This window comes from Ascaphus truei, chromosome 5 (assembly GCF_040206685.1).
Source record: "Ascaphus truei isolate aAscTru1 chromosome 5, aAscTru1.hap1, whole genome shotgun sequence".
NCBI lineage: Eukaryota > Metazoa > Chordata > Amphibia > Anura > Ascaphidae > Ascaphus > Ascaphus truei.
In genome coordinates, this window is record NC_134487.1 from 135,125,707 (window position 1) to 135,151,917 (window position 26,211).

Here is a 26,211-nt window from a genome sequence, read left to right on the forward strand (position 1 = left end):
AGACTGAGGTTAACCTTAACTGGATTGGTTTATTAACCAAAAGACAAATTAAAACCTTGGATACACTGTACCTTTAAGCAAAACAAATCATAAACCAAAATCCTATTCCCGTTAGGGAAACTAATTACACAAGCAGATCCCTAGCTAACAGGCTGTCAGCTAAGCTGGTTGTCAGCCAAAAAACATGTCATATTGTGTGCAAACAAAACAGTCTTTAGGCATAGTAGTATAGTTTTAGATCTTACCTGGTATGTGGCAGGGATTCCTTCACAGTGTCTACTTGTCGCTCCTTCACTCCATCAGGAACGCCGGTTCTGGGGAGCAATCTTTATCCTGGGTGTGATTCCCAGCTGGACCCCAAAGGCCTGCTTCCTTCAGTCCTAGGGTATGAACAGCCAGACTCTCTCCTGGCTGGGAGAAGTTTAACTTCCTTTTTCTCTCTGGAGGAAAGCAGTCTCTCTGTCTCTGACAGCTTTCTGCCTTTTATCCCTGCTTAATCAGGATTTCATTGTGCACACCTCCCAGTTAAGGTATGAAATCCGACACCCATTCAGTTTAACCCTCGACTCCCTTACATACCTTCCCCCTCAGAGTGTATCCCCGCGCACACTCGGCCATTTAAATGCCCCCCCCCCTTCTCGGGAAACAGCTCAGCCTCACGTGGGAGTCTTTTGGACCCCTTTTGTTCTTCTTCCTTGACTTCCAATTTTTACTACAACCAGTCGGTTGTTCTCTGCATGGCAATTACCGTGCTTTCTAGGCCTGCAGAACGGTATTTCGCACCTCCTCTTTCATGTCAGCCAATATACTCAACACAGAAGCAGCAGATTCTACCTCCATTTCCAGAAAACGTTCTATCTTTTCAGCTTCATCAGATAAGAGTTCTTTTGGTTTTTATTCTTCATTCATGCCTTTGTGTGTTGCCTGCTGGGCAACTGGAGGTTTAGTTTGTGCTTTCTCAAGCAGTTCTCACTTTGCAATCTCGTTTTGCAGTTCCCCGGTGTCCCCAGCTCTCACTGTACCCTTGTCTTCCTGGGCATTAGTCTCTGTGGGATACAGATGCTTGGGCAAGGCCAATACCTTTTCCTGTAATGGAGACACCTGTACTTTACTGGTCGGCAGAGCCTCACTTCTCTACGCCCATTTTTTCCATGGACTCCTGTGGCCCAAGTGTCTGTTTTAGGTTTGTAACCTTTTTCTCTAGCTTCACCTTTTTAGACTCCAACGTTTTAATTGTGGGCCGAAATGTTTTTGTAGACTCTTTCTCTCTCTGTAGCACAGTAATTTTATGTCTGTCTTTTGATCGCTTTTTTTTTCCCCGTCATCAAGGCACTGATGATGGCTACGGATTTCTGTAGAGAAACTTTTTCTTCCTCAAATGCTTTCTTAAGGGTTCTCTCTTTTCCATCTCTAGCAAATGACTATTGAGTACTGAGCTTTCCTCTTTGCTTTTTCCCAGTTACTGTGTAAATTTGAGTTTGTCGTCCTGCAGAGCTGTTGGGATGTTGATTTTGCTGCCAGTTTTAGCTCTTCCACTTCCCTTTTGAAGTTTTTCATTTTCACACAATCTGCTTCTAGTGCCTGGTGTAAACCAGATATCTGTTCATTGTAGGCTGAACGGATATGCTGATTTTCCTCCTCTAGTTTCCCAAACCCTACTTTTAGGTTCAATTCATCAGCGAGAGACCTCTATTTCTTGAGCGCATCTTACAGTTCTCTACTTACGGTCTCCACCTCTGAATTTGCATCGCCATTTTCGTCATATTTTGGAGCTCAGCCGATTTCGCCGCTAGGGTCACAGCAGCTTCAGTTTTCCATGCCTCTTTCTCTTTGGCGTACTGACTTTTGGGGATGGAGCAGCCTCTCTGCTCCTCCAGCTCTCGCTCCAGTTTCTGGACCGCCTCCTGCTCCCTCTCATACAGAGTTACCTGGCCTCTAAGTTCCTCCTCTAGAAATGCTCTGGTTATGCTCAGTGTGGCCTTCAGCTCGTCATGCTGCTCTGTGGGGACAAACTGGGTACTCAGACGATCCTGTAGCACTTGCTGCTTCTCCTCAGAATCTGCCTGTTTCTCATTGGCCTCCTGCAGACACGTGCTGACCTTGCAGCTGGCTATGCAGCTTCTGTTCTGCTTGTGTGCGCTGCTCCAAGGTGACACGTTCTCCTTGAATTACTCTCTCTCTGTATTCTGCAGTGCTTGCTGCATTTCTTGCTTTTCCAGGGCCAATTGTTTCTTTACCTTTTCTGCTTGGTGAAGCTCTAATCTCCTTCACTGACCTGGTTAGTCAAATCTGAAACCTTCTCTTGTTGGTTTTTCTTCTCTTCTCTTACAGTCTCTAGATTTTGCCCGACCTCTTCAAGGGCATAATCATATAAATGCAGCCCTGCAGTGGGACGGTGAATCTCCTTCAAAAGACATCCAATTCAGCCTTTACCTCTTTATCCCTGGTGGCAGCAGATGCATTTGCATTTGACCGCTCAAGGTTAGTCCTCATGTCCTGTACCTCGCTCTGCAAGTGACGCTTTGTATTCTTCAAAGTTACACACTTGGCGATCGCTGCGGACAGACTGCTCTGTAGCTCAGTCAGCTTCTTGTTCTTTAACCAACTGTATGTGGATGAGATAATAGTAATTCTTGGCACTTTGCAATCCATCTTTAACCAGGCTCAAGGAATCATCAACTTTTTTCTCATCTTTTTCCTTTGCTGTCTCATTTTGAATCCACGTCTTCATCACTGGAAATTCTGCCATTCCCAGGAGGGAAATTGCAATTCCGAAGGGAGCAAAGATGTCCTGCAGCCTATAGGGACTGGCGGAGTCCTCCTGGAATGGCGGAATATCCAGTGATGAAGATGTGGATTCAAAAGGAGATTGCAATGAAAAAGATGAGAAAAAGTTGATGATTCCTTGAGCCTGGTTAACCAACCATTTAAGCAAAACAAATCATAAAACAAAATCTGATTCCAGTTAGGCAAACTAACTACACAAGCAGATCCATAGCTAATGGGCTGTCAGCTAAGCATGTTGTTAGCCCCAAAACATGTCTTATTGTTTGAAAACAAAACAATCTTTAGGCATAGTAGTATAGTTTTAGATCTGATCTGGTATGTCGCAGGGATTCCTTCACAGGGTCTCTGTGTCACTCCTTCATTCCTTCAGGAACGCCGGTTCTGGGGAGCAATCTTTATCCTGGGTGTGATTCCCAGCTGGACACCACAGGCCTGCTTCCTTCAGTCCTAGGGTCCGAACAGCCAGACTCTCTCCTGGCTGGGAGAAATGTCACTTCCTCTCTCTCTCTCTCTCTCTCTCTCTCTCTCTCTCTCTCTCTCTCTCTCTCTCTCTCTCTCTCGCTCTCTCTCTCTCTCTCTCTCTCTCTCTCTCTCTCGGAAAGCAGTTTCTCTGTCTCTGGCAGCTTCCTGCCTTTTATCTCTGCTTAATCAGGAGTTCATTGTGCACACCTCCCAGTTCAGGTATGAAATCCGACACCCGTGAAGTTTCCTGCCCTGTAAAGGAAGTTTTGACCCCTTGACACTCTTACAGTGTCATTGAATTCCTGCACATGCATCTCTGTCAAAAATTAAATACTGTACTGTACATTACCTGACAGTGTCGCTGGATGTGCTTCTTGCACAAACACTGTGTTGTAATCGGCCCGCTTAATCTGCAAAACATGAATGTGCACAATAATTAAACAATGACTACATATATACCTTTATGAATATTTGCATTTTTTAAATACAGTACTAGAATAAGAATAAGAAAATCTTCTTTAACCGCCAACTGACATTTTATTGCTGTGTCATTTACATGTTTAAATGGTACATACCGTACTGTAGATGCGTGAATTAAAGTACAGTACATTACCTGGCAGTATTGATGAATGTGTTTCCTGCATGAACACAGTGCTTTAATCAGCCCGTTAAACCTGGAAAACATGAATGAACACAAGAATTAAACAGTGACTACAAAATTTTGGTAGTACATTTTGGCAATACAGTACTATTGTAGAATAAGACATTAATAAGAAATGTTAAATAATTAAATAATTAACCACAGAGACCTGCGGGGAGGAACTAGGGGGATACCCGAGAGCCCCCAGACACCCGTGGGAACACCCATAGACCACGTTGGGGCCCATGGACGCCTGTGGGGACCACATGGATGCCCACGGAGCCTAGCGGTCTCCCCTAGTGGGCCTAGGGTCTACGGTGCTGAAATCAATGGATATCAGCTCCGGAGACCCCGGTATCAATCTGATGCAGAAAAAATGCCTGATTTTTTCTAACTGCCATCTCGTCGCTCATCGGCAGCTTCTCACCACCTTCTTGACAACTTTTTGTGGCGAGGTGATTTGGAGAGAAAATCTCCAATTCTAGAGTGGCGATCAGCTGCGATAAGCTGATCGGGACTACTAGAACACAGCGAGTTTGAAAAGCTGGTGATGAGCGGCGAAAAGTGGATTATCGCCGAGCGTTTGGCAATTTTGATTTTCGGCAAAAAAAACCCGCGATTTTTGCTCTTATCGATAGTTTATTGGGGCTTACTGAATTACTGTAGGCTTTTTTGGCAATAAGCTGGTGATAGGGGGCTTATGCCTATACCATGAACTCCATAGTGATGTTATAACCTAGAGTGATGGTATACTCTCTTATGGAGATTAGATTGCCATATATATTTGGCTGGATGCGTGTGGGGGAACAGATATTGATTATGAGAGAGCACCTGCGATTCTCAAAGACTGCTGGCAAAATGGTGATCCTATTTCAAAAATGTTTAATCAAAAAGGCTCCCAAATCAATATCTATATTTAGACCTTTTTGGTGGAGTGTCTTTAATGTATGTATCCATCTTGTCCAACATTCACAATATCTCCTCCCCTCCAACTAGTCTGAACCTATGCAAATTAACCTTTGTGGGTCTTGTGAGTGATTTTTGGAAATGTTGTGCTGAAGAAACCCTTTTTAAATACCCTATTTCCTCGATTGTAAGACGCCATCGATTCTAAGACGCACCCTTGATTTAATAAAAAAAAAAATGGGAAAAAAATCCCACTATATTAAATGTGCAGAATTGTGTTTATTTTTTAACTAGCAGGGTCACATGACACTTCAATAAGCAATGGGGAGAGAGAGGCAGACACAGAATGGGGAGCAACAGGCAGAATGGGGGGAGAGAAAATGGAGGGAATGTGAGGGAAGGGGGGGAGTGTGAGGGAAGGGGGGGAGTGTGAGGGTAGAGGGGGGGAGGGAATGTGAGGGAAGAGGTGGGAGGGAATGTGAGGGAAGAGGGGGGGATGTGAGGGAAGAGGGAGGAGAGAATGGGAGGGATCGGGAGAGAATGGCAGGGATGGGGGAGAGAATGGGAGGGATGGGGGAGAGAATGGCAGGGATGTGGGAGAGAATGGCAGGGATGGAGGATGAAGATCCTTCTTTGTAGAGGTTCTGGTATCTAAGGTGTAGCAACCTTAGTCAATAAGAACACGGAACGAATTCTCTCCCAGATTTATTCAGAGACAAGTTCAGAGTACAGCATCACAGCGTCAAATTATACAGGCATCCTTAGCACAGGTATGGATGGAGAATTATTCAATTATAGGCAGTTGTAAATCCTAACGAGAGGATGATAATTCTGACAGCTTCTTAATAAATCTGAAGTCTCCTCCCACAAGTCCAAATCTTTATACCCCTTTATCGGATTTCCGATAAAGCCAAATAAGTACTTGTTTTTCTCAAAAGTGTTACTTTTCCAGGTGTTCCTCATCAAATTGTGTCATACATTCCTACTCTGTCTCATCCTCATTATTTCTTAACCCGTTTAACCTTTCTTGATACCTGGCAATATCCTGTTTTTCCAATTATCTCTTTCTTCTGATATGCTTGAACTTCATCCCAGAATTTTATCTCTTAATGGTCATACATTTTAGCATGATATATTTCTTTTAATAAAACCATTTTCCCTTTTTAACTTCATATGTACCAGATAGTTATAAAGAGACAATATGGCGTCTCTCTGGTTTTAGATATACATGTAAGAATAGTGTGCAAGATATATTTGTATTTCAGAATATGTGAAGAGATCTCATACTATATCTCTTTATGAGTTTCAGGTTTGGCTTTCTTTTGTCTAGTTAATATCACACCATTCTTCAGTCCCCCCTTTAGTTCATAAACGAACCTGCATTAATGAACTACCCTTTTGTTCCTCTGAATACAAGAGATCTCCGAGTCTCATGTGCGTCCGCTATAAGATTTCGAGTAGATCCCACCAAACCTTTCAACTTACAGTACAAATACAGAAGTATAACAAAAACTAAAATCATAGATAAAAAGAGTACGATTATAGGGTGCAACATAAAATGTAGTATACCTGCACCTATTCCCTTGTTTGGTCCTTTCTGTAGTACAGATGTCCACCAGGAAATGTCCTGTGACTCATATTCCATTCGTATGTGTAACAATTCCTTAGTATTGTGGTCTAGGACTACCTTGGCTTGTCCTAACTCTTTGTTACCTCTGTCAATCACTTCTTTCAGATTGTCGGCTTCAATCAACCATTGGTACATTTCTTTCCCAAAACCAAGATGTTCCACCCAACCTTTTGTTCTATAGTATTCAAGATTGTGTGTGCTATGTTTGTCATGTTACATTTCCCAATTACTTCAATATTACCCATCATATTAGCCCATATAACCACTCTTCCACTGCCGTTTCCTGTTGTCTGTATGCATACTCTGTCACCTTCAGTAATCGTTATTGTCCATGCAGATTCGTCAGTGGAGTTTAAATACGGTGGGTCACAGTGACGTATGGTGTACCAAAAGAGACCTCCGTCAATGTATTCACATCTTTCTCTGTCATCTAGACCTAGTCCTGCAATGTGTTCACACATAAGAATACATATTATGGTGTAACATAGTGTTAAATGTCCTTAAATTCGCTTTTTGTATAGATTTACGTCAGTATAACAGAATTCAGCATTCTTGTCGTTTTGCACATAAAAACAAAACGTTTATTTTGAAAATAATTACTTACATACAAAAATAGTAAGAATGACGATGATGTTTCAAATAGATTGATATTCTTAAGAATAGTTGCACATAGTAACCTTCTTTCTGTTAATCTCTCCAGGTATTAACATTTCTTTCTCCTCTTCATGATATCACCACTCTGGCCTGGTCTTTCTTCCTCTGGCCTATCTTCTCGTCATCCTTTCTTCCTAAACTCACTAAGCTCACTGCTGTATTTATCCATAAAGACCCACCCAGTCAGCCTTTAAAATGTTATATCCCAACATGGTATTCACCTACATTACTGATGTCATATGAACTACTTCTGAACATATAAGTAGTTTCAAACTTACTGAATTGAAAAGTCTTATGGCAGCATTTTTCCCAGTTAGGACTTGCAGCTGTTCAACAACTTGAGGCCACGAATTGACCTTTTGGGTCAATTCTGTCTGTCAGAATAGATCTGACCTTTTACTTAAAATACTGCACATGTAACAATAACTGAATATACAATCAGATATAATATATAGATATGAAGGAAAGTCCAGACTATTATACTGTATACTTTAACATTCTGCCTTTGATAACAGATTCATTCATTACAATATAATTATTGCTAAATTGGATTTCTTACAGCCCCCCTAAATTAGATTGTAATAGAATCACTATAAATCTTTCAAACAACCATACATATCACATTCAAAACTTATCAAACAGAATGTCAGAATAAAGCATACAATACATATTACCAATTGCTGAAAAACAATATATCATGTTATAACAACGTACAATGATGAAGACAAATGAAATATTTCCCAATACTGATACATTATAACAGATTTCTTTAAAACTTTGCCCATTGAGTCTGTAATTACTCATCGTGTTCTATCTCTTTTAGTTTACCTTCTTCATGTTGAAAAACAATTTCTGCTTTTTATTGTTTTTGTAACATCTGAAGTAAACCTTCATCTTTTTAAAGTTCTTCAGTCCATTTCTCTCAAGAGAACTCAAACTCATTTATTTGAGCTATATTAAATTGTAATGGAAGCATATTTACATCTCTCAAAAATGTGTAAATATATTCCTACTGATTTCCTCCAATACAATTTAATTCTTCAAACATTAAATGTTTTTACTGTTTCAATACAAAGTAAGCATGAATGATAAATAATCTTGACCTGGCGTAATAAACAAAGTATTTTAGAATAAAAATGTAAACAAGCGTAAAAAATCTATCCGTTAATTCTTGCTATAATTGTGTAAAAAATAAAAATCTGTATATTGGAGACTATAAAATAATAACTGAATATTATTACCACTATTTCTAGTACTGTTATAGGAAATAAAACTCTTTCTTTTCCCAATATGGACTTTTAAAGAAAAAATAATAATACTTGTACATACTGTACATCGCACCCATAAATCTGTATAATTTTGAACCAATAACAATTCTTCTAGCAAACTTTGTTGTACTCCTAGAGATGTAATTCCCCGTTGTACTTTTTCAGTATTGATTATTTCTTTCAATAGTCCCAGTAGTAATAAATATAATAAAAATAGTCATTTTGTTCTTTTTCCTAAAAAATGAAAAAATATTCAGTCCCATCGGTGATGACTCTTGTTGATTTTCCTCATTCTTCTTGACTCCGATCATCCAATCGTATTCTTTATTCATCACACAATTACATATGACCTGTAAAAATATAGCAGTATCATTATATTGGTAAATATATTTAACCTTAGTCCATCTGGACCATACACTTACAATCGACATATTACGTAAATAAATCACAAACATAACCTTTATCATAATGTTAATTATATCATAAGATCCTTCTCAATTTGTTTACCAAATACTTTTTTCATTAAAAAAAACGATCATAATTGTCATCTACTTCACTTCCCCCCTTTTTAAATTTTGGAAATACAGAAGATCTATTTTAATTCCTAAATTTTAAATCCTATTCTACCAACTGATTATGGATGATACTTTAAATCTTTATTTAATCCCTAAAATTTCACATGTAACTTTAATCACTAAACCTGTGAAATGAGAACCCTTATCTGACTCAAGAATGCGTGGAAAACCCCATCTGGAAAAAACATGATTCCAAAAAACTCGTGCTGTAGTAATTGCATCATTTTGCTTGACCAGAATGCTCTCAACCCATTTTGAAAAGACAGCTCTCGTAATCCAAGCATGTTATAACCTATTCTTCCCTGAGGGTAAGGAACCATTGTGATCAATTTGCAATGTGGACCCTGAGCCATCTGCTGGTGCAATACATTGGAAAGGTGGTTTTTGTCTTTTGAGCCTAGGATTTCCTTTTAAACTTTCCAAAAGTGTCTCTTGTCCTACGTGACCCAAACTTTCATGATTTATGGCCTTTTCTTTATGGACACGAGAAGGCTTTAAATCAACCCGGGAAATAGCAATGGACGTATCCTTTGCCTGTTTCTCTGTAAAGGAAAAGAGCTGCATATCTTTGTGTCTGACTGTCGCTGTGGCACTAGTCTCTGTAAGCACTACATTCTGTTCTGTTAAAACCTCTTCCTTAGCCAAGGAATCAAATATTGCATTTCCTTCAGTGAGAAAATCCTGTCCTGTTTTTTGTGTTATTTGGAAATCTTTCTTAAGTGTTGGCTTGACACAAAAATTATTACTGATTTCATGTAATTGAAACTCACTGGTGACCATTTCAATTGGACAAACACTTCTCTCGTTACCATATTCAGAAGGATTAATTAACACAGGCTTTCTTCCTTTAGAATCTTTCCAAATTGCCTTATTGCCTAAATCCACAATATTACAAAGAGGTGTTCCTGACAACATTGGTAACTTTTCTTTTGTTACACTTAACTGTGCCCCGGTATCTATTAAAAACTCTGTATCAAACCCCCCTAAGGTTCCTTCTTTATCCAAAGTTACTGGAGTTAATACTTCAAGAGGACGTGGTATCCGATAGTCTAGTCAGGATGAATTAACTCTTTCGTCTATGTGAGTTATGTTACAAACCTGTTTGTGTGTGAGATCATTAGTGTCTGTGTGCTGAACAAATACATTCTCTTTCCGCAAACTTTTTTGTAGATCTAAGAATTTGTCACAGTTTCTTCTATAATGCCCTATTTCTCCGCAATGAAAACATTTTAAACTTTGCAACCGCAAAGGCTTGTCTGTTCTGCAGTTGTCACTCCTGTCACTCTGACTGTTCCAAGAGCTTTTACCCCTCTGAGTGTCATAAAAGGCATTTCTATCATTAACAACTTCTGAGATTTTAAGTCTGGGATTATTCTGCAAAAGCTGACGTCTAATATTATCAATAAAAAGAGCAGCAACGTCTAATGATTCTTTCTCAGAAGCAATTGCTAATGTTACTGGATCTAAAAATGTAATTTTTTTTACAAATGCTCTAATCATTTTCTCTTCAGACTCTTGATCAGAAAACAGTAATTTGTATGCAGTCTGGAATTTTAACATAAACTCAAAAGTATCCTCTGTAATTTTGGGTTTAAGATCTTCCAAAATATCAACGGTAATGGCATGTCCGGTGGAAATGTAAATTAATTGATTAAGCCTGTCTATGCAAGACCCTTGTATAAAATCACCGTTATCATCCACTTGAGGCATGCTGACAGGCATTTTTAACCTTCGACTCATGTGAGTTGGTAACCACAGTTTGTAAATCTTATTTTTCTGTTCCTCAGTCAAATTAAATCGATCTGTATAAGATTCAAAAATGTCTGCATTATGAAATGCATCCAGGTGATTTTTATAATCAGGTATATCTTTTAATACCTTCATTAAATGATCGTGAATCTTTAAATTCAGTGTAGCTGCTTTATCATGGAACTTTTTCCTTGTCAGTTCTGTGCTGCTAATGTCAGTCATATCTACGTCTGCACTAGAACTAGGAATAAAAGACGCCCCTTGAGTATCTTTTTTCTTTTTGTCTTTACCAGCAGCGCATGCAAATTTGATATTGGATGTTTCAATTTGTTTTTCTAACTCATGTATGCGTTTATGTAAAATGTTACAATTTGAACATTGATCAGTTTTTACAACTTCAATTTTATGCGAATTCTCATCATTGAAAACCATCAAATTAAACACTTTGATCATTTTCATGACATTTCTTAATTTTTTCTTATCTTTATGCATAGTTAGTATTTTCTTATCTATTCTCTCATTTTCTATTTTCACCTGATTCCACAGAGAACTCCACAATTCAGTGTCAGTAGATGTATGAGGTAACACTTTTAACATCATATTACTGTCATTTGCATATGAATTAATAAATTCCATTACTTACGTTTTGTTAAGTATTTTCTTTCACCGAAAACTTGTGCTCCAAGACTCGAATTGTTCCCCCACAAACGTCGCAACGTTTCTTTGAAGAAATTCCACGCTATTTCATTCAGCGCATACAAATGCTCCAGACAATGCTCCCTGCACGTCCCGCAAATGTACCTTCTTCCTTGGAAAACTTGACCAGACAAAGGCAACCCCCGAACAGTCCGTCTCCCTCTAGGACATTCGTGAAACGTGGTTCTCTGTCTCTGATCTGTTAATCAACTGTAGTCAAATCTACCAAAAACTTGACACTTCTTTTTTTCTTCGGTTCGTTTCAATTTTTTCTCAAATCTTGGATCCAGGATGTATCGACCACACCCCCTCTAATCCAAATGTGATGAAAAAACTGAATGAAGGCTGGCTCGCCAATGTTAAATGTCCTTAAATTCGCTTTTTGTATAGATTTACGTCAGTATAACAGAATTCAGCATTCTTGTCGTTTTGCACATAAAAACAAAACGTTTATTTTGAAAATAATTACTTACATACAAAAATAGTAAGAATGATGATGATGTTTCAAATAGATTGATATTCTTAAGAATAGTTGCACATAGTAACCTTCTTTCTGTTAATCTCTCCAGGTATTAACATTTCTTTCTCCTCTTCATGATATCACCACTCTGGCCTGGTCTTTCTTCCTCTGGCCTATCTTCTCGTCATCCTTTCTTCCTAAACTCACTAAGCTCACTGCTGTATTTATCCATAAAGACCCACCCAGCCAGCCTTTAAAATGTTATATCCCAACATGGTATTCACCTACATTACTGATGTCATATGAACTACTTCTGAACATATAAGTAGTTTCAAACTTACTGAATTGAAAAGTCTTATGGCAGCATTTTTCCCAGTTAGGACTTGCAGCTGTTCAACAACTTGAGGCCACGAATTGACCTTTTGGGTCAATTCTGTCTGTCAGAATAGATCTGACCTTTTACTTAAAATACTGCACATGTAACAATAACTGAATATACAATCAGATATAATATATAGATATGAAGGAAAGTCCAGACTATTATACTGTATACTTTAACATTCTGCCTTTGATAACAGATTCATTCATTACAATATAATTATTGCTAAATTGGATTTCTTACACATAGTATTTGTGTTATGGTATGAGATGTGGCACCATATTGGGTGTTATATGATTTGTTTCGTGGCAGTGGTTTGCTTATTGTGTCAATCGGTATAGTCTTTTTCATTCCCGATTGGAATTCTTCATTCACACTTCTTGGTTGTGTTGTCATCACTGGTGTTGGTTCCAGTTCAGTTGTCATCTCTGGTTCCGGTTCAGGAATTAGTCTCTGTACTTCATGGAATGGAAAGGGTGGGGTCCCGAAGAGCCGTTGGTACCATGGCTGCGGTGGTACTTGTGGGGTACCTACATCAGATCGTCTGGGGTCATCTGGTACCATATGGTGAGGGTATCCAAAGAACTTTCGGTACATCCACTCCGGATCCATATCCTGAAAAACAACAAGTACAACATCACTCCTTATCAGTGGCAACCTGAAGTGGCAGAAGCCTGCCTTTGTACAATTTACATTGATCAATGTGTACCCACATAGTGGTACCTTTATGAGGTTTACAACATTTGCTGTGTCTCCGAGACACTTTTTCCACATGTATCACTGTAGAGCCCAATTTATCAAGAATTTTGTATGGGCCTTCCCAATTTGCCTCCCAGGGGCCTGGCTTAGGAAATGTCTTTATCATAACCACCCCCCCTTTGATAAATTTGTCAGCACCGTTGGCGGTAGTAGCAACTGGTTTTGCCATGTTGCAAGCTGCAAATTGAGACAAACTTTGAAGTTGTGTCTGTAAATCTTTCAACCATTCTGATCGTGCAGCCGCTGCGATCATTGGTCCAGATAAAGTTGGTTCATTAGGGAACCACACTGGCATTTTTCTTCCTGTCATAAGTTCAAATGGTGACACTTGTGTTGCCTGGGATGGTGTTGCCCTAATGCTTAATAATACTGCGGGGATGTGTAGGGCCCAATCTTTACCTTGGTCTAAAAGGCATTTGCGTATACGTGTCTTGAGTGTACGGTTCATACGCTCTACTATTCCTGCAGATTGTGAATGGTAGGGTATGTGGAATCTCTGTTGTATTCCCAGTAAACCACATAGGGCCTTTGTGATGTTTCCTACAAAATGTGGGCCATTATCACATTCCATTACCTTTGGAAAACCCCAATGACTGAAAATATGAGTCCACAGGGCCTTGGCTGTTGTTAGAGCAGTGCAATTACGCACAGGAATAACCTCAGGCCATTTAGTGAATACATCTACAACCACCAACCCATAGGCATACCCACCCTTAGCTTTTGGAAGTGGGCCTATAAAATCAATTTGGATGTTTTCCCATGGTCCACCTGCAATAGGTACTCTCTGTACCTGGGGCTTTTGACCCTTGGGTCTCGGATGTGTTTGGGCACAGATAAGACATTCAGCACAGACATTTTTACATATCTGCACTAGTGTGGCACTCCAAAACTTGTCTTGCATTACTTTAGTTAACAAATCTGTGCCAATGTGGCCCATTGTGTCATGATTGTACTTGACTAATAAAGGCTCTAAATGTGCAGGCAAAATGGGTAGTAAGCAACCCGTGTTAGTTTGTTTACACAAAATTCCTTCCTGATCAGATAATGAAATGTCAGTGGACATTGTGTTTCTCAAATGTTTGATGTTAGAATCTTTTGCCTGTTCTCCTTCAAATGCAACTGACTCAATAAAGATTGTGGGTAGGCCCTTACTCACAGAGCTAATATCCTGTATTCTCACTATAGGATATAAAGTTTCCCCATATCTGGCGGCATCCTTGGCTGCAATGTCCGCCTCAAAGTTTCCCATAATTATAGGATCCTCTGAAATTCCTTGATGAGCTTTTACTTTTAACACTGCTACTCTGTCTGGTGCATCAAGGCCTTCCTGGTACAGTTTTTCTAGTATGGCTGCATGTTGTAAGCCTTTACCTGATGCATCAACTAAACCTCGTTTACACCACAGAGGTAAAAGTTCTGTTAATGCTCGCACTACATATGAGCTATCACTGTAAATGTTTATCTTTCCTTCCACATTCTCAATAACCCATTTAACAGCTTCAAGCTCAGCACACTGTGCGGAGTATGAAGGTGGCAGCTGGAATTTAAACATTTTCTTTCCCTCAGGGTCGTTCACTGCAAACCCTGTCCAAAACTGCCCATCCTCCCAGTAACGAGCTCCATCTACAAATACAGCAGGAGCCGTCTCATCCTTTTCCTTAGAAAAGGGAGAGGCTTTTTCCCGCTGGACTTGAGTGTGACAATCGTGTAATGTACCCTCGTACTGCATAAGCTGAGGTAGAATGTACTTTCAATAGCATGTGTTTTTGTTCTGGAGGGCTGGACCCTCCAGATACATGTATTAGGATAATCAATAAGCCATCTTTCTCTCTGCATGACCTCTGAACCCAAGATAGTAGCATGCATAGCCTCCGTTTTCCACATTGCAACACAGATAACATGATCTTTTAAATAAACCACTACCTCCGGGCACAAAACAGCCGGGGTAGCTTTGCCATTGAAGCTCACCAAGACCGCTTCTTCAGCAGCCTCGGGGACCCTCAAAGGCAAACCTGTTGTAGAAACGGATGCCCCACTATCAATGAGTATTTCAACCTTTATCCCCTCTATCACTCCTAGGAGATGTGGTCTCCCGTCACCTGCTAAGGATATATTTGCAACAAATGACAGAGTGACAGGGGGGCCACACCCCTATGCTGAACTCACGGGGCTGCCCTTCTCCGTGTTTCCCATTCCCTGCTCCCCAGTCCCTACTATTGCTTCTAGCATTTTCTGTGCCTGGTGATAGGGACTTGTGTTTGGCATGGGGCTGTGTTGGTCTTTATATTGTGGTACTGATGCGGGGGTGAATACTGTTGTTGCATAGGGGGCATGGGTGGTGCTGTGGGCTGTGGGGGTCCCCTATGCTGTGGGTAAAGCCCATTCTCATTACCCTCTGATCCCCCTTTGTACCCTTCTTGTGCCTGATCATACATCAAAGATCTACAATCCCTTCTCATGTGTCCTGGCTTGCCACAATAATAACGCACAAAAGGAGCATTTTGTCCCTGTCCTCCCCGCCCCCTCCCCATACCTCTTCCTCTACCACGTCTGGCGTTTGGATTGTATGTGGGATTAGGGTAGGTCGGGTTGTAGTCATTACCATAGGCATCAGGACCTGTATTATTATACCCAAAAAGTTGTCTCAATTGTGTTCCCCCTTCTGAAACCAACCCTTTGTTTATCAAAACTTGTGCAGCTGCTTCTACACATGGGGCTGCCATAGCCAACACTTTTATGGCAGGGTCAAATTCCTTTATTTTCTGCAAAAACTCAATTATGCATAGCTTGTTATCTTCCTCAGTCATTTGTACAGACTCTTTACCCATAACCAATTTCCAAGCATTTTCCCAGCTTATAGCACATGCCTGTAGATCATCATGTGGACCAATTTTAAAGGAATCCAGGGCAGTATGTCCCAGTTGGGGTACATCCTGTGACAGCCTTTACAATGGTGTGCAATCTTTGACCTGCATTCATGTATGTATTGGTACCCAAACCTGCTGTACCTTCTTCTATGGGTTTTCCCACCTGTTCTACCTTGTTAGCAACATGCAATGGGAGCCACAAAATCAGTGCTTGGCAAGCCATCTGATCTGACCAATTTAGCCTGCGTCTCCATCCCTCAAAACATTCCATATTCTGAAAAGGTCCCTTAGCATTGTCATAAGGTGTTATAGATTTGACTGCCTTCATAATATTCTGACCCTCTGTCAGTGTGTCGATGTCTGGTTTAGATGAGGGTGTGGAAGACTTTCTAGGCATAGTGAATCCCTTGGGAGTTAAAGGAGAGGCAAGAAAATCTTTGCTTGCAAACCCTTTAAACTCAGACTCTGCATTAGTGGATTCCCTAAACCTTTTAATGCAATCATCTTTGTTTTGTAACTGGGCTTGCATTTCCCTCAGTTCATCTTGTAACTGATGTAAATGTTGATTGGCTCCTTCTCTATACTCAGCGTATTCTTTCATCGTAATCGTATGCTGTTGCCTTAAAGTTTCAAAGTCCTCATCCCTATCCACTTCTGCTTCCTCCCCCTGTTTTGCCTCTAACCCAGCAATGTTTCTTGTGTGTAAATTACTTCTACTAGTCATCTGATCCTGCAAGAATTTTAATTGCCGCCATAAATCAGGACATCTTGTGCAATTTGGATCAGTTTGTACAGCCTGCGCATAGCTTTGAATTAAAGCTGTACCTGTCATTTGCTGTTCATAAATAAAAACCAGTTTAGTCATTAGCTGGAATTTTTTTATGTTCTTATTCTTGCTTAATTTTTTTGCATCAATATCTTTAAAAGCATTCATAACCTGTTTCAACAGAGAGTACCACAAATCTGCACAACCCACATTCTCTGGGGGTGTGAGGGGTAATTTACTCTGATTAGCCTGTTCTTGGATAAAATCCATACTGTAAATTAAGTGAATCAACGTTACTCACGTACTGTTTTAGTGATGCTGCCTCTAGGAGCCCTGGCGCTGGAAGATCCTTGTCGACTAGGATCCTCACGAGCTATGCCAGGCTTTCAAAATGCAGGCGATCAACTCCTTGCGAATCCTTGATTGCACAGACCTGGAGTGTCTCTCCGTGATCGCGTTTGGTCTTGGTGGCCACCAATAAATTCCACTGGTCAGGGATATCCGTCCGATGCTTCTTTCTTTTCTTTTCCTCAGGTTCTTTTATCCGGACCCCTACTCACACGATTGTGGGTGAGAGGAAGAAGGACTCACCCCTCCTGGGGCTCACCCCTTCTCCCCCCCTTTGTGAGTAGAGTTAAGTCACGGACTCGGGCACTGGCTCACCATTGAAGATCCTTCTTTGTAGAGGTTCTGGTATCTAAGGTGTAGCAACCTTAGTCAATAAGAACACGGAACGAATTCTCTCCCAGATTTATTCAGAGACAAGTTCAGAGTACAGCATCACAGCGTCAAATTATACAGGCATCCTTAGCACAGGTTATGGATGGAGAATTATTCAATTATAGGCAGTTGTAAATCCTAACGAGAGGATGATAATTCTGACAGCTTCTTAATAAATCTGAAGTCTCCTCCCACAAGTCCAAATCTTTATACCCCTTTATCGGATTTCCGATAAAGCCAAATAAGTACTTGTTTTTCTCAAAAGTGTTACTTTTCCAGGTGTTCCTCATCAAATTGTGTCATACATTCCTACTCTGTCTCATCCTCATTATTTCTTAACCCGTTTAACCTTTCTTGATACCTGGCAATATCCTGTTTTTCCAATTATCTCTTTCTTCTGATATGCTTGAACTTCATCCCAGAATTTTATCTCTTAATGGTCATACATTTTAGCACGATATATTTCTTTTAATAAAACCATTTTCCCTTTTTAACTTCATATGTACCAGATAGTTATAAAGAGACAATATGGCGTCTCTCTGGTTTTAGATATACATGTAAGAATAGTGTGCAAGATATATTTGTATTTCAGAATATGTGAAGAGATCTCATACTATATCTCTTTATGAGTTTCAGGTTTGGCTTTCTTTTGTCTAGTTAATATCACACCATTCTTCAGAGGAGAGAATGGCAGGGATGTGGGAGAGAATGGCAGGGATGGAGGAGAGAATGGGAGGGATGGGGGAGAGAATGGGGGTGGGTACACACAGACCAGGGAGAGACAGATATGGCAGGGGCAGTGGCAGTGTGGGGGGGATTTTTCTTAACCCTTTTGCTGTCAGAGCAGCCAGCATCTGATTTCAAAGCAGTGAAACAGGGGAGCATGAGAGAGCAGTATGAAATGGATGAGTAGGAAGGTGTCCTGGATAAATAAACACACTAGCCATTTACATTTACTGGCCCTTATTATGATGTTTCCAAGTACCTTTTATATTCCTGTACTCATTGCTTTCCTTAAAGTAAAAATAACATGTTCTAACACTCTCCTATCTTGCTTTTGCTAGCAGAGACACACACACACACACACACACACACAGAGACACAGAGTGACACACACAAACACATACAGAAAGAGACACACACAAACATACAGACACACACAGACAGAGAGAGACAGACACAGACAGAGACAGACACATACAGAGACAAACACACACACACACACACACACACACACACACACACACACAGACACACACACAAACACATACAGAGACACAGACACATACAGAGACAAACACACACAAACACATACAGAGACACACACAGACAGAGAGAGACACGCACACAGACATACAGAGACAAACACACACACACACACACACACACACACACACACACACACACACACACACACACACACACACACACACACACACACACACACACACACACACACACACACACAGAGTGACAAACACACACAGAGTGACAAACACAAACAGAGACACAGAGAGAGACACACAAACACATCCAGAGAGACACAGCTACCTCTGCACCTCCTGCATTTCACATGGGGATTCGGGAAGGGGGGGGGGGGGCTTCTGGGCAATGTTGATGTGCCCTGACAGACCTTTCCGATCCTTCTGCACCTCATGGGAAGGGGAGGGGAGGGGAGGTGATTGCAGCCATGTGCTGTTCATGCACACTGTGAATATCCTGGCCGGCATCTGCAGCAGCGCCCCCTAGCGGATTTTTTGTAAAATACATGGATTCTAAAACGCAGACCTATTTCAGCCTGTGAAAATAGGAAAAAAAGTGCGTCCTAGAATCGAGGAAATACTGTATTTGTAATATGTTCCACTAATCCTGATTTTTAGTTTCCTGGTTGTCCGTCCTATGTATTCTTTGCCATATGAACATTCCAACAAGTAAATAATGTTTTCAGAATCACAGTTAACATGAATTTCTGTTTAATACCTCTTTTTTTAACTGTGAAGTAACATTCTTTGACATTTTGTTACATGTGACATTAATTTGCACATTTTGCATTTCAAACACTTATAGTATCCTTTTAAATATATTATGTTACTTTGTCTTTTTTCTACTTTTTTCAAACAACTGGATGCTATTTTCTATTTCAATGTTTCTGCTTTTTTGACCACTACTGTACTTTGGGATGACAGAATTTAATTCTATAATAAATGGGTCACAAATCTCCTTGTTTATGTAGTTTACCCTTTTTTAGTTTTATTAGCAAGGAGATCCTTCCTATCTAATTTCTTGAGCTTCTCATACTGTATACTTTTTCTACTAGTTTAGTTTGATTATTATTTATCTTCAAATATTTTCATAATAGTTTTTGCTTGTTCTTCAAAGATATCCGCTTTTGAACAATTTCTCTTTAGTCTTCGTAATTCTCCATAGGAAATATTGTTCACCCATTTCTAATTGTGGCTGCTCTTTGCCTCTATATACTGTAATTACAGCAGCTTACTAATTTAAACATTTTTCTGCAACTTCTATCCTGTTCTATATAAATTAGGAGATCAAAAAACTATTTCTCTACTACTTATTATGTATGTGAATATTAGATTATAAGGGTTGTTAAGCAAATATTTCAAAACATCCAAAGATGTTGTTTCGCTGCCATTCCATATAAACACCACATCATTAATGTAGCGTTTCCAGAGCACCAGGCCTGTGCTGAGCCCATGCACTGACAAAATATATTATGTCAATCCCTGAAGGAAACACACATTGAATTAACTGTCACAGCCATTGAATTCACACACAAACACACACAATTATTTTTGGTTTTATGAAGAATATTATTTAAAGATCAAGGGCACAGCGATGGACAACAGGTTTGCACCGAGCTATGCCAATCTCACCATCGGCATGTGTGAGGACCAATACATCGGTTTGGGGCATGAGCCGTTTTTTAACGACTCCATGTTTAGAAAAAAGTGTTAATAAAGAAACCTTGATTGAAGAAACAAATATGATGCAACACATTCCAAAAAATGTCTAAGATCTTGCAGTAACCTCAGCAATACTACTACTCCGGATGGTTATGACATTGTTTACAAAACAATAATGATTCGATTTTCTCTTATTTATCAAACTCTGTATTCTTAAAAAAATCTGTACAGTATCTAGACTAATTACATAGAAACAGTTCTATTTAGCATTTCATGTTAGGGCCCAATTTGTTTTTTTTAGTATTGTTTATTTAGTAAAATAAACAAAATTATTTTATGTAAAAATACTGTTTTTTTTTTTAACAATCCCTTTCATACGTACAGTAGCTATAAAAAATGAATTCAGTATTTATACAAGGTCAGCAAACAAAGGAATGACATCTGCTATAGACAATTTTGACAGAATACACTTTAGAAGGTCAGGTTACTTCTAAAGGTCTGAAAAGAGCACCTCAGAACAAATAACAAACAATGTATTCTCAATTAAATAAACAATATATTTAATAGATACTGCATGGTAAGATATTACGTGATAAGTAAAACTGTAAACAATGTGTGAACTTTTATGAATAAGTCAGTAATCTTGGAAGGAACCAGAAACAAAAAGGAATGTATTATGATTTGTGATCCTTTAACACTTGAAGTGTAATTAGAGGAACAACAAAGTTGCCTGTGGTTTGGCTAAAGTTTATGATCTTTATGTGTAATGTCTTCTAATGATGTAAGAAGATCATGCAGGCTTCTTCTTATAGTATAAATAGAGTAGCCCCGAATGGAAGGTTCACACCAGCTATTTACACTTTCCTGAATGTTGTACAGCAGTTGAAGACTCAACATATAACATTAATCAACATGACAATTGGCATTGTATTTCTGATGATGGTGACTCTAAATTTCTGCTTTGGTAAGTAAGATAGAAATGGCACTTTTTCAAAAATGTTTCCTAAATTGATAAAGAATAAGGGACAGAAACTGCAGTGTGGAATTGTCTAAATCTTATACAATAGTTCCATACCGTATAGCTACCATCATGTTTAATATGTAACACTTTTTAGATCAGCACCTGGAAAAAAAATATTATGGCCAAAGTGTCATCTGTCTTTCTGTATGCTAATTAGTTAATTAGGTGAGGTTTTAGCCATTCTACCTAGGCCAGAAGATGCTTTCTTGATTACCTGCTTTCACTAAATAACATGGCTGTAGGACAAACATTTACAGATAAAATCCCACTTACAGTACATCCAAAATAAAATAATCACACAATTTACTGTACTTTAAGAGCTCGAATATGGGTGCTTGTTGGTTTACTTAAGGTATTAAAAAAGTAGATTAATAAAATTAAAGGGTATATGTATCAATGTGATCATGAATGTCGTAAATGTGTACGTGTGCACAAATTGTGCGAAATATATTAAGCACTTTTTAATGGGAATGTATCATTACACATTGAACAGGTTTTAAACATTTCACATAGTTAAAGTGCAATTATTGGGGTTTAAGCATGAAAAACAAATAGACAGAGACCCATGTTGGATGTCACACAGTATATGCAGATGCAGCGTCCGTTATTCGAACAAATCTCGAAATAGAATTTTGAGATATGCCCGTGATCCTCACAAGTTTTGCCGTGGCAGACATAATGGCCTAATGGATTAACACAGCAGTGGTCCCGATTCCTACTGGGGTCTGCCATTCTGTAATAGAAGCGGAGAAAGACGTAGGTTGAATTAGTCACTCTAACTACGCGCCTCTCACAGGTGATTGTGGGGGTTTTATGAAAATGTTAACATTATAGTAATGTATCAGAGGGTCTCCTGAGTTGATCAAAGTTGATTTCAGCCTCGGGGACCCCCTATGTTCCGAGACACAGGCCCCGGTATGGGAAGCCGATATCCCCCTGTTGTGTTAACATACAGCGGTCACGTAACCCACAGGATTTTAACATGTGTATACCAGCACCAGTGTTAATCCGATGGGCCATTACAGTATGTCTGCAACTGACCATCTCGGTCCACCACGCGGCGTAACGCCATATGTACCCAGGTAAATGTTCGAATAACGGCCGCTACAGCTGTATAAAGCTAAGTACAGTATTACTGTATGTGTATCAAAACAGATGCAATCGGTTAACCTTAGCCTGGCAATTTATGTCAACTTAGCCTGGCAATAACACACTAATTCATGACAACAGCAATAACATTTTGTTGTGTTAGCTGCCAAATAAAAAGCTTTTTTTTTTCTCATCAAAGATATTCAACCTTTATGCACATTGTAGTTAGCATACAGATCCTATGTGTACTGTAAGTCAGACTGAAAAAAAGGGAAAACCTAGTAATTATTTTCAGGGATTATCTGTGTCCTATTTTAAATATTTTGTATAAATAAAAAAAGTAGCAAAGTATGTTATCAACATCATACTGTATTATTTGACCATAAATTGATACAAAGGAACATTACTTATTTATTGTACAGTGAGCAATAACAGTTGTGCAATATAAAAAGTCACACATTTGAAATTGGCTGTGTATGAAGAACAGAAAACAACATTGAAATTACTCAAGCATTTTTCTCATTCGTAGTATACTTTTCAATCACTGCAGCGGCAGCAGCAGGGACAGTGACTATGGCATTCAAATTATTTTAAATCACGTTTTAGCAGCCAAAGAAACCATAAAATGTGCATGCCAATAAATTAAATTCCCCTATGACAACTACAGTAGAGATGGGCGGATTTTCCTCCAAAATCTGAAACCACCTGGGATTGGCCAGTTCCTTTCATCTATGGAAATCCGCAGATCAGTCTCAAAAAGATAGATAAATGTTTCTTTACTATCCGTAAAAATACGACCAATGTATTGCAATAATTTGAGTGGATACTGTAAGGACACTCCGTCGCCGTAGTGCTCCTATGGGACTAGCACCCTGAAGCAAGATTGCCGAAGTGGCCTCAAATGCCCTCAGCCAAGATGGAGACTGAGATTGGCTATACCTGGGCTAGGCCTTTATAAGGAAGCTATTTCCTTTTAGCGTGTTGTCTGATCCTTGTGCTCCTTGACCCCCTCTCGTATCCTGCTTTAGTAGTTTGCCTTTCTTTTGACCACCACTTGGGTTCAGACTTCTACTTGCATGAAAACAGATGCAATGGATTAACCTTAGTTTAGTATGTCAATTTAACCTTGCAATAACACACTAGTTCCCGACAACAGCAATAACATTTTGTTGTGTTAGCTGCCAAACGAAAAACTTATTTTTTTCATTGAACATATTTCAACCTTTATGCATGTAGCCATGTCCCCCGTTGTTTCCCGGTCCTCCGGTGTTTCCCCCTTACCTCTGTTGTCATGGGAAAAGTGTGGGTGGCGGCAGGCTCGCCGGCGGCTCCCTCTGTAGGGCGCCGCCATCTTGCGCAAGGTTGCGCATGCGCAGGGCGAGCCGAGGTTCGCGGCGGCTATTACAAGGGTCGCGCATGCGCAGGGAGGATTGTGGCGGCCATTAGAGGTTGCACACGCGGCACCAATAGAAAGAAGGTTCCGCTGGGACTACAACTCCCAGCAGCCCCAGGGGCTGAGAGTTACATGCAGCCAGATAGCCAATAGGGCTCTAGGATTTCCCTGCTAGAGGATATAGTCATTAGATAGAGCCCACGCCAGTCAGTTGGAGCTGGGACACAGGTATTGGAGGTTAGAGTTGCACGGGTCTGTGACCCTCTGCACTAGGACAGAGATCCCCTAGGCCCCAGCTAGGCCCAACTCACCCTAAGATTGTTGCTGCTTTAGGGGAGGCCCATGTAGTTAGCGACCCTGTCCATTAGTGGTCAGCCAACTTAGGGCCACAACTGTTTCCATGAACATTTTGCTAATTGCAGTCTGGGACCAGACTGCAAAAGAGAGAGAGACCATCACCGCGGTGGTCATTCTAGTGGGAGGCGTTCCATTTGGCAGAGGCTATAGTCGGATCGGTGGATCCCCTGCTTCTCTTTGTCAGCACGCCCGGGTGTGGACACACCCGGCAGGTACCGTTCACCAAACGTGCACCATCATACTGTACAGTAAGGGTTAGGGTTAGGGTGTGACTGTGGAATGGGACAATAGCCATGCGTGCAGGCTATTGAGATGCTTGATTTGTAGGGTAAAAAAAGCCTGCCATGGGAGACCAGCACTTTTAACACCTTTTACCTTCTGGGATCATTCACTAGGCAAAACAAGGTAGTGGAATAAAATGTCGTTTATTTGGGTAAACCTGCGTACACATAATGAATATACAAAATACAGACGAAATACTGTACACACACCAGGGGTCTGTGGGTTAAAACTTGACTCACATATGTGCAGGGCGCCTGTTTTGGAAGGCTTACTCTGTCCGGGACCTAGTCCCGAGCTTCCTGGTACTCTTTTCGGGTAGAATACCCAAACCGTGATGTTCTATTCTGAGAACCTGGTCCTCGCGTCTGACTTGGTCTCAGCTGGACAGACTTTCCTAGCTCCAAAAATGAAGCCAGTTGCCCTGCTATTTGCAACGGAGCAACTTTGAAAATCCCGCCTTAGCATCACCGACTCAAGCCACCTGGGCTAAGTCTTTATGAGGAAGCTTTTCGCTCTCAGCCGTTGCCTGAGCAAGGTGTCTGATCCTTGTGCTCCTTGACCCCTTTGGTATCCTGCTTTAGTACTTTGCCTTTCTTTTGATCACCATCTGGGTTCAGACTCCTACATGAATGCCCTTATCTTGTAACCTGAACCTGATTACGCTGTTGTACCCGGTCTAGGTGTCAGCATGTGACTCTGACAGTCTACTCGATCAGGACTCTGTTCAACGGCCTGTGTGGTTGGTCTCCTATCCTAGAGCTGAGAAATGCAATATTTTGTTCAGGCTATGGACTTCTCTGAGGTAGGAAAGGCCAGTACAACCCAAGACTCCCTACTGGGAACTCTCAAGATGCATTTGTCTTGCCAGGACAAGCAAACCATCTCAACTTGCCTCAAAACTCTACAGACTGCTTCCCTCCCCCTCCCACAGGGGGCTCCACCCACTACCCCAACAAATCCGTCTATCACACTCCATGAACCTTGGAACCAGGTTCCACAGTGGTATAAAGGAGACCCATCTGCATACAGGGATTTCTAAACCAGTGTTCCATACAGTTCCAGCTTCATCCATCTAAGTTTATCACACATCGCTGCATTGTGGCATACATATCCCTCTTGGCTGACGAGGATTTTGTCATGGGCCTCTCTTATCTCCACATGAACCTTCTGATCCGAGAGCAACAGAGTAAGATGATCCAAACTCACGAAGTGTCCAAATTTTGAACAGCAATGCATCCTCAACATCCAAACACTTGCTGCCTGAATAGTACCTAGAGTTCAGGGACATCCTCACCAGAAGACAAGCCAAGAAACGACCCCCAAATCAGCCCTTTAATTGCCGCATAAACCGTCTCCCAGGCTCCGTTACTACCCGTGGTCATTCATACCCCTTCTCTCTGAACCAGAAATGAAGGCCATGTAGGAGATTATCCAGAGAACCTTGATAATGGATTGTGACGGTAGGGATAAATTTGACTGCTTTTAATAAAGGTCAAGTCTGCCATTACCCCTACCTGTCAATAATTCATCTGTATTATACATACACATACATATACATACAGTATATATAGCCTGGTTCCAGCACTTCAGGGAAGAGGGGTTAATTTTGTTTTCAGCTAGAATGTGGCCAAATGGTCTAATATTTCCAAGTAACTTTTTGCATGTAAATGGGTTTGTTGTTGCATTCCACGCACACCAATCAAGGAATGGGTCATATTACAAACACATGGGGAAAGGAGACAGATGAGATAAGCTCATCTCAGTTTTAGTTGTGGAAGAGACGCTGCACAGGGGAGACGCTGCACAGGATTTTACAGGGTAGGAAGC

General features: G+C 40.4%; 1 protein-coding gene and 1 long non-coding RNA gene across 2 annotated transcripts in view; both read right to left on the minus strand.

Moving 5' to 3' along the window:
- Positions 1-3,923, minus strand: part of LOC142495423 (uncharacterized) — a 50,528-nt gene extending 46,605 nt beyond the window's left edge. Inside the window, exons 1-2 of the long non-coding RNA XR_012801734.1 lie at positions 3,863-3,923; positions 3,599-3,659 (exon numbers count right to left, since the gene is read on the minus strand). This is a non-coding gene — a long non-coding RNA (uncharacterized LOC142495423). The remainder of the gene's footprint in view (positions 1-3,598; positions 3,660-3,862) is intronic.
- A 3,060-nt stretch (positions 3,924-6,983) lies between these two features.
- On the minus strand, positions 6,984-15,423 carry LOC142495424 (protein NYNRIN-like). The gene is made up of 2 exons (XM_075600912.1): positions 11,315-15,423; positions 6,984-8,697 (listed from the first exon to the last, which is right to left on the minus strand). Exon 1 carries the CDS (start codon positions 14,692-14,694, stop codon positions 12,844-12,846), a length of 1,851 nt encoding a protein of 616 aa, XP_075457027.1. The 5' UTR covers positions 14,695-15,423; the 3' UTR covers positions 6,984-8,697; positions 11,315-12,843.
- Positions 15,424-26,211: the final 10,788 nt, after the last annotated feature.

Bases quoted from the DNA above. Each gene is read 5' to 3' on its own strand.
- LOC142495424 (XM_075600912.1), bottom strand. From the start codon at position 14,694: ATGCAGTACGAGGGTACATTACACGATTGTCACACTCAAGTCCAGCGG.